Here is a 9,708-nt window from a genome sequence, read left to right as displayed (position 1 = left end):
TTGTGTAAATAAATATGCCAGTGCTTCAGCAGCTATTCGTCACGTTCGTCAAAATCATATCAATGTGTACAAAACAATTCAGGCGAATAAGGAAACTCAAACCGAATGTTTGCAAAACAAATTGTTTGAAATTCGTGTCAAAGTTAATCCAGAAGATATTTGGAATGCTTGCGCGATTTAGTCACCGTTAATGCATTACCGCTATCGATTGTGGAATACCCTGCATTTAAAACAATTTTGAAGCCGTATGTCATTGCGCTGCAACGTCAAGGAATCGATTTGATTGTGAACCGACAAAATATCAAAACGAAAATTGAACAAAGAGCTCAATCAATCAAAAACCGTATCGTATGCGAATCCAAGAATAAAATGGTGTGCATTATGTTGGACATAGCCAGCCGATATAATCGGTCTGTTTTGGGTGTAAATATTTCATATTTCCACGAAGGGAAAATTCGCATAATGACGATTGGAATGCATGTTCTTCGGTTTTCTCAGACTGCACAGAACCTCAAAGAGTTGATAATGAAAAATTTACAAGATTTTAACATTCGCTTAGAGCAAATAATTGCAATTACAACTGACAGTGGTAAAAACATGCTTAAATCAATCGCTTGTTTGAATGCTGAGCTACAGAACACACAAACATTCGCAGGTGACACAGACGCAGATGATGAATTCATTGACCATGACATTTTTGATGATAAATATTATAATGATCCTCTAAAGGCGGTGCAGTCTATGTTTAAAGAAATTAATCACACGAATCTCATTCATGGCATTCCTTGTGCTGCACACTGCCTACATTTGGTAGTGACGAAAGCAATGCAAAAATCACCTGATACGCTGAAATTGATTGAAAAGTGCCGGGACTTGGCCAAAAAATTACGATGTCCAACATTCCGAGAAATGCTTAGATCAGCTGGTGAATGTGTGGCAATATTGGATGTGAAAACCAGATGGAATTCCATATACTCGATGGTAAATACAAAAATTATTTCAATATTTGAATAATGTTTCTTAATTAATTTTTTTCATTACAGTTGAATCGCCTGGTTAGCTTGCAATCATTCTGCGACTCAGTTTTAGTAAAAAGCCATAAACAAATTCGAGGATTCCTATTATCAGAAAGTGAATGGGACGAAGTCAATAAATTGGTTCATATTTTGAAGCCATTCGATAAGTACACCAAGGCTTTGCAATCTGAACGTGTGACACTCTCTGACTTTTTTGGATATTGGACGATGTTGCGTATCAAACTGGCCAAGGCGGGAGATATCTTTTCAAAGAATTTACTACTGGAAACGAATCAAAGCCATCAGCTACTGATGGAAAAACTAAATAAACTTGTATTTAAGAATGCAAAAAGTTGAGAATCACACCGACGAACAAGAAATGGTTGAAGTTGAAGTGGAGGTTGATAATATGGATAATATCAGCGAATATGACTCACTCGATGACATGAATCTCTATTAAGATGCGTGCAGTTCTGTCGACCCCCAAGTTAGAGTACATCAAAACAACAACAACAACAAAGACAACGAGGAATTCATAACGCAATTGTTGATGCAATTTGATGGAAGCTGTGAGCCTTTGATAAAAAAAGATATGGGACATTTGGGAAAACAAACAACGAAGCAATCCTGAGCTTTACCACCTAGCTACAACGGTGTATTCGATTCCTCCGACTCAAACAACAGTCGAACGAGGGTTTTCAATATTAGCCATCGTTCTAAATTCACATCGCACACGTATTGGTGATACTACAATGCAGAATATTTTGCTTGTGTGGCTCAACCGGGATCTGATTGACGAAAAAATCGATGAAGAAATTGAAACCAATTTAGGAATTTAAACTTGACTCACGCAATTAGCTAGTTCAATAAATAAAACTCAACCTTCAATAACAATTTCATAACAAGAGATTGAAGTTTCATACGTTTGCTTGAACACAAATAAAATATGATAAATTTATTCAATTTTATAACTTTTATCAAGGTTAGCATTCTAATTCCGAAGGAAATCTTGACTTTCCACTACGTCTTTCTTTTTTCAATATAAACACAAGAAAACCCATTTCAATTTAAAATTTTCAAATCTTGTACGACATCAAAATGAATGCATTAAACGAACTCATTATGACAGCTTGAACAAATGTCAGACTATGATTGCATGCATTAGAATTGGTGGTATATTTTGTTGTCTATGCGACGGTATATACATTGCCGGTATTTTATACTGTATTCCTTTCAACACTGGTTGTGACGAGGCGTGTCGCATCGCTACGACGCCGGCCTCCGATACTTCGATGACAGCCAACATTTGATGATCGGATTCACGGACCAATGCTACCGCGTGCTTGTGTCCCAAACGACCAAAGAATTCGAGTTCGGTGGCCTGTTTTCCGAATATCGTGGCCGATTTGTGGTTTCCGTAGACTGTACCATCGACGGGCTGGTGCCAGGTCGACATGCCGCTCAACACGGTGAACTGACGGTCTGGCTCATTGATACGAAGCCGGAACAACGGTGTTAATGCCACTTGGAGGTACGCCATTTCAATTTGGTCTGTTTGATCGCAGCCCGAGCAAAAAACGAAAGAAAAGAGAAACAAAAAAAATACGATCAAATAAATTCACGTGTTTCAATTGTTCTGGTCGGTAAAGCTGATTGGATTTAAAGTTGACTCAAATTGTTACTGTCAATCAAATTATCTGTCTCTCGCATTGCTCAAGTTATTGCCTTTCATATGGTTGTCTGGTCGGTTGAAAGGCAGAAATTTCGTCGAAATCGTATACTTGGTTGTCAACTAATTGCTTGGTCTGTGTGGAATGTATCGCAATGTGAAAGCTGGGTTGACTTTGCTGGGCTTGCATAAATGGCATCGTCCGAACCGTGCGCGTCAACATTGCAAAGCACACAAAAAAAATAACCCGTTGGATTGTATTCACGAATGAATTGGTGCAGTACATGGAATGGTGGACAACGCAGCTATTTATTCGGAATGAAACGATCGAGCGACGAAACATGCAATGTTTTGGTTGAAACTCATGTCAATAACACGTGAACTCGGACGAGAAAAAAATAATTCTCCTGGTTGTGAAATTCAATGCATGAACTGTACTGGGTATGCAAATCAACGACGCAGATTTGTGTATTTTGCGAATTGAGTTCGTGGAATTCAATTACAATATGGCGGACTGATTCTTTTCTTTTCACACGACCAACAACGACGACGAATTTGATGCAAATACTCACTGTTTCCCTGGTCGCAATTTTCCTCCTTTTCGTTTTTTGCTAAATTTGGCAATAATTTGATGGCCTGGCGTTGTTGTTAATTTTATTTCCTTCGATCGATTTGCTTTGTCTTCTCTATTTTGTTGTTTTTTTCTTTGTTTTATTTTCACGGCGGTGAGTCGACGAGTTGTACGTGCGTTAGCTTCAGTGGCTTGAACGAAAAAAGCGAGCATCTCTGTTTGAAACGGTCGCGTCGGCGAATTCTGTAGCGTGTGTTGGTGTGCGTGCGTTCGTTTGTTTGTGGCCGTATCTTAGCTGTTTTCCGCGGCATCTATGTATGGTTTGTTGTGATTTTGATTGTTTGATTCGCTAAATCGTTTATGCAGTTTGAGTTATTGAGCGAAATAGTGGCATGAAATACGGAGTTGTTGTTCTTTCGTTATTTTTTTTATCAGTTTTTATAATTCGATATTTTGAAATTCTTTTATTGAAATTTCGGAGTATTTGGTCGACGTTGAACGATGGATAGGCGTCAGGTATCGTTAACTTATTTAGACCGCGTGCATCCAAACAAATTCTTCCGCCGCCGGTCTTCTTTTTAACCCACAATATGGGCCAACGCCAAGGGCTCTTATCAAGTGGTTCGATGATATCTCTGGCCAACAAGTTAGAGATTTCCGCACGCACCTCTTCCAACACATAAGGTGAAAGCGGGTATTGATCTCGTTTGACTGGTATGGCACCTGGAATTAAAGCGATCTGCTGAACATATGAGTTGGTTTTGTTGAGTGGACCGGTTTGAGGCGTGTATGGAAATTTATCTACCACCGCCTTTAATTGTGCTTTTTGCTCTGGACTGAGATCATGTGGTTGTGTAACAGTTTCCCGTCTTGGCGTTATCACATCGTTTTCGGTGTCATCATTTCCACTGGCGGTTTGTATGTGATCGGGTTGATTGCCGCTTAATTCAGTGGCCATGATTTCGAATTTCTCGGTTCGAAGCCGTTCGCGTCGGCTTTTGCCGGGGTGTTCGTCTCTTTTCGGTTTGGTTCGAGGCCCCAAAACAATTTCCATGAGGTCACAGATTGGAGCTGACTCGTATGTACCCGTTTCGAATATGTCTTTTTGGTATGTGTTCACGGTGAAACGAAATGAATTGTGTTCACTCCAGAGACGTTGAAGCGTTGGAGTTGGATCGACGTATTTGATCGGTTTTTGATTTGGCTTGCCTGCCGGCTGAGTCAAACTAAGTAGCTCGACTGCATCGCAATTGTTTTCCAACTCGATCTCAATAGCAGCCACATCTATACCTGACAGGGCCGCAGCACTACTGTCGGTCGCTTGGCTACCGATTCCTAAATCACAAACTGAAAGCTTGGATTTCACTTTGGTCGGACTAGCATTCGTGAGCGGATTCAACTTCGGTAGCTGAATCTTTTCCGAGATCAATGGGCTGGATTTACCAGAGCCAATTTCCAACGTGCTTGTAGAATTTTCGATGTTTGCTTCGGCTGCCGTAACACGGTGTGAACTGTTACTATTTGCTGAATTTGGTGGATTGCAAACACATTCGTTTCGGTCGAGGTATGCTCTCTTTTCTCTTTGGACATTTGGATCCATTTCGATCAATGGTGACAAATCTTTATACGGATTAGAGTCGTGTATTGGGCAAACGTATATGGACTTATCGCATGGAGTCGTATGGTCTGGTACCAGTGCAACGCTAGTGGCCAACACATCTCGAGGTTGAGATTTGTTCGGGTGTTTGCTGTAAAAGCCTGGGTCGACTCTTAAAGCCACATCGAATGCGCGACAAAAGCTCATGCCTGCGATGAATTGCGGTCTGCTTGCTTTAATCAATAATGTAGGAATGACTCGAATTTGCTCTCCAAACTCGAAAGTTAAATCAACAATACCTGTGGTCGGTGTCCGCATCGTGTGTACCGTTTTAATGACGATGTTTGTAGGTTTGATTGTTGCGCCGTATAAAGCTAAAATCTCATCCAGGTCTGTATATGCGATTACGCAGACAACTGAGCCTGTGTCTATAAGCCATTCATTTTTACATTGGTTGACCGTCAATTTAGCATACGGTCTAGGATCATTTGGTCTATCAAAGAAGGGAGTTTCATTGATGTATAGTGAATTAATGTTTATTTCTTGAATCTCAGAAAATGCTGGACTGTTTTCGGTGCATTCAGTAGTACGTTCTCTCTTTTCTTTGGTTTTATTCTCTGTGGGGGTGGCCGGTGCAACGGATGGAATTTGTTGGATGGCTGTGTTGTTTTCCGATGAGCCACTTATTTCGCCGGGGCCTGGCTCGTGGCCGTTGCCGAGGCTGGCGATGCGTTTTTTGACAATTTGACTTGGCAGTCTGTGCAATTTGCAAAGTATACGTTGGCTGCGCCGCAGCCAAAACAGTAAACGTCTCGCTTTGGTCTGTCACTATCCTTCACCTGTTTGGTCTGGCAATTTTTGCAATTGGCATAGTAAACATCTGGGGCATTGCATCCGAAGCATTGAAATTTTGATTTTTGTCCATTCGATTACGAAATGCCAACGGGCTTTCCTTTGCTTTTGGTTGCACCGTCGAACAGTGGCTTGGTTTCCTTTGCCACACCTGGCTTCGATGGCCGTTTGAATTTTAACCCGGCCAACGATTTTTGAAATGCCGCTGTTATAGTTTGTATGTCGAATGGGATGCTCTCTCCTTCCTCTTCGGATGATGACTCTGTTTCTTCTCGGGTGACTTCACAGGAAAACACCGATTTCTCACGAGTTGATCGTTTTTCGTGTCGTTCATGTGTGGGTCGTGGCCTGTCTTGTGATAGGAATGCGACATGTCGAGTAAAATCTGTGATATCCGCGTAGTAACGGCTTCGTAAGAGTCTGGCATCTTCTGGTGATGCACAACTAATGATAGTTGAAATTCGCTGTTGATCGTTGAAATGATGTGGCAGATGATCCATCAGCTGTTGCATGGAATCAACGAAATCGGGGAGCGTTTCGTGCTTTTGTTGGCGGCGGCCATAAATGGCCGACATGAGTCCTTCGACACTGCCTGCATACGTGGCGAAACGCACTTTTAGGCTTTGAGCCAAGTGATTGAAAGGCGAGATTTTTAATCATGGTTTGCTCGGAACAAATGCCACTCTCCACGCACAACTTGAGGCTGCTCAGAAATTCGTCAATGGAAAAATGCTTCGTATCCACTATCTCTCCTTCAAATGTCTTCGCGCCGAGCCATCGTTTCAATGCTTGTAATTCGGAGCCGGCTTGACGAATATATGAATCGCTAAATGTTCGGTTTGCGTTGCTGGGTGGTGCCGACGAATTAAGCATATCATATTCAGATGGCGTTATTCGTATCGTATTGTAATTCGCCGGAAGGCCGGTCATAGTGCTCTGTGGCTGCATGGTCGTAGAGTGTGCATTTGCACTGGGTACGGACGTGGTGATGGCTCGAGTGCCACGAGGTGCCTCCTGTGTTCAGAAGGACCAATCTGTGGGCAGAGATGGGACGTGCACCTGTGAATACGTCGGAATGTGTTCCGACGGCGTTTGAAATTGCACATTCAGTGGAGGGCCTCTCGCACACGGCGGATTGGGTTGATTCGCAAGTGCATTAAAATGTGGTGACATTCTAAACGATTCGGAAGTCTGTATTTCCTCTGGATTACGCACGGATTGCGCCAACGGAATGCCTCCATCCGAATTATTTATGGTCTGAGTTTCCACTGACACTGCTGACGTTTCTCTTGCAATGACCGTTGAATTCAAACGATTTACCGTTGGAATGGCGTCGATGAGTTCGTTGACGGTGGCGTTGTCTATCCGGGGCTGTTGTACTTTGGTCGCTATTTTAGCGAGGTCGTTGAACAATTTGCGTGTTGTGACGCTCGCTTCGGAGTCATATTTTGCGGTGGGGAACCGTTGCAATCGGAGCTTGTAATGTTTCAATCGCGATAGAAGTACCGGCGCCGCAAAATCTGCTGCGGCGATCGCGCTAAAAAATTGACTGGACTGAGTCCTTATTTTGGTGAGTAGTGCCTGAAAATCGGCGTCAAGCGTTGCAGAGGTTTCCGCCACTTTGTACATTTCGACTATATCTTGTTCGTTGGTCTGCTCTTGATCAAATGAGTGTTTCAACTGGGCCTGATACGCGGCCGGGGCGAGGCCTGGAAAAAAAACTCCACGAATTTCGCATTCATGTCGGATTTCTTCTTCTGTGAGGTGTGACGGATCGATTCGCACATTTGCCCACAAATCTTTGTCTGGCGAATCCATTTGTGTGTTGATTCGTTGTTACGCGGTAATAATCGGTCTGTGGTGATGCTTTCTCAACGGCTTGAGCGATGTGGGCAATTGGTTTGTTAAAATATCGTTGGGCTCCTACGAGAACAAGTACGATTGTCGGAGCGTATCATAAAGAGATTTTCTTCCACAGTCAAAGACAATGGGTATGCACAGATAATCGCTAAAAAAAATCGGTTATTCAAATAAATTGGTTATCAACAAAATTGGACTGTTTGGTAAGCATGCGCAAATTGTTGTCTAATTTCTATTGGTCTGTTATCCAAATATAATACTAATTTTTACTCAATTTGAACTAAACTATCGATATAGCTGACAATTTCCTAATTTTCACTATATCCGCCCCTTTCGAAGACTGAAATTGGATTTCAAACGAGCTATCGCGCAAAATTCAATTTCAAACCAACACTTATTGTTTCTGATATGTGAATCTTACACGTGTACTATTAACAAGCGGTCTGTATTTGATTTTACCGTTTTCAAACTTCGCGGTTCTGTCTGAAAAATTTTCTATTGAAAATTGCAACTTCGGGCGCCAATGAACTAATTAAGAATCTCGCTCAATCCTTTTGGTCTGTGAGGTTGGCGAACACTTATCTTTTATATTTTCCAAGGGTTACTTTACCTTCGTGTGCCTGTACGATCTCAAAAAAAAATGAATGGAATGCATAGAGAAAAAAAATAAACACGGTGGCTTGATTAATCGGTTTCCGTACAATTTAATTTTTGATCAATAATTATGACGTTTCCCTACTGTCCCCTACTGGCTTGAAATTTGATTCAAATTGGTTATTTGCAACTGGTCTGGTTCACAATTTCAATTTTCTTTTCTTATAAACTAATCATTTCGGACTGTCGACACGCGGTTTTCTACCTGCTTTTTGAGTTCGTTGGTAACGTGATAGGGGCCAGCTATGCACGTTTCGATGGCCGCATCCCTCGTTGGACTGATACCGAGCCAATCTGTGGCTTATTCTTCGGTGTTACGGTTTGATCAGCCTATTCGGACGGGTCGTTCGATGTACTCCGGTAGGTTACGTTACTTTTCGTCCGCTTACATACGATTGATTGGTGATGGGCCTGAATCGAACGATATCTCTCGCTGGTTTGCCGATGAATCCTCGGTGCTGGATAGCGTTGGGTTGCCTTCAATCGGTTCTCGCGTGTTGGTCGGTCCGTGGATGACGGTCTGATTCTCTTGTCTCTCTTAGCACTTGGTGGATGGATTTTCCAGACGGTTTGGAACACACCACGGGCTTGCAAAAGGAATGGTTTGCAAAAATGTGACTCGTTTGCAAAAGTGTGACTGACTTGCAAAACGGAATGGTGTGCAAAATCAATGGTTTGCAATTCTTAATGGTTTGTAAATTCTTTTTACTATCAAATTTACAACGGTATGTCTCGTTTCACGTGGTCTGTGAAAAAAATGTGCTCTCTTTTCGATGTGCTACGTTCGGTGGTGTTTAAGAGAATCCCACATGCTTTTTTTTTCTCTTGGCATCTCCTCTGTCATTTTCTCTCCGCTTGATGTTCGCAAATTAATTCAGCGGATTTGCAGGGTCCGACAATTCATTGGTTTGCGATTATTTCTTAATCGATGTTTTTATGGTTCAATGGTCTGTCTATTTTCTAATTTGTTAATTTATTGGAATGAAATAATGAAAAACGACAAATCAAGCTATTCATATGAGCGATGCGCCTATATTCAGGCTTCATGAAAGGATGGACTGGAAAATAATTTGGCCGAAATTCTTTTATCAGTTCACTCCCCTAAATTTTCATACCATCACATCAGCTCGGAGACTTTCTTCCAAATTTTCAACAAATCCATCCGCCGATCATTTCTGTCCGCTTTCTCGGCTTCTTCCTCATCCGAGTCAAATGAAGATTGTGTTGACTTTCCGACGATGATCGAATCGTTCGTTTCATTCCTTCCGCTGGCCTCTTCAAGTGCGCTCTCGACTTTGCCACGCTCATCGCTACTGCCAAACACATCTTCTTCTTCGCTTTCGTTCACGTCACTCTCATTCTCATCGATATTGAGACGCACTGTTACTCTCGGCAAAACACATCGATTGCTTGTGACATTTCTCTCTCTCTTGCTCTCAATCCTAGGGGCAAGACACGCGACAAATACTATAAATTTACACTAATTTAT

At 42.0% G+C, this 9,708-nt stretch overlaps 1 protein-coding gene across 1 annotated transcript; it reads left to right on the top strand.

Annotated features, from left to right (window-relative positions):
• The first annotated feature begins 525 nt into the window (after positions 1-525).
• LOC129572800 (uncharacterized) lies at positions 526-1,476 on the top strand. Its single transcript, XM_055452903.1, has 3 exons — positions 526-981; positions 1,044-1,209; positions 1,370-1,476. Exons 1-3 carry the CDS (start codon positions 526-528, stop codon positions 1,474-1,476), a joined length of 729 nt encoding a protein of 242 aa, XP_055308878.1.
• Positions 1,477-9,708: the final 8,232 nt, after the last annotated feature.

Source organism: Sitodiplosis mosellana, unplaced genomic scaffold (assembly GCF_009176505.1).
Source record: "Sitodiplosis mosellana isolate CC-2019 unplaced genomic scaffold, AAFC_SMos_1.0 Smas_scaffold_5530, whole genome shotgun sequence".
Lineage (NCBI taxonomy): Eukaryota > Metazoa > Arthropoda > Insecta > Diptera > Cecidomyiidae > Sitodiplosis > Sitodiplosis mosellana.
Note: the sequence above shows the minus strand (reverse complement) of the source record. Positions and strands in the feature narration are given on the sequence as shown.

Bases quoted from the DNA above. Each gene is read 5' to 3' on its own strand.
- LOC129572800 (XM_055452903.1), top strand. From the start codon at position 526: ATGAAAAATTTACAAGATTTTAACATTCGCTTAGAGCAAATAATTGCA. The intron at 982-1,043 runs GTAAATACAAAA...TTTTCATTACAG, and splicing joins GGAATTCCATATACTCGATG to TTGAATCGCCTGGTTAGCTT. The intron at 1,210-1,369 runs GTGTGACACTCT...GAATGCAAAAAG, and splicing joins CAAGGCTTTGCAATCTGAAC to TTGAGAATCACACCGACGAA.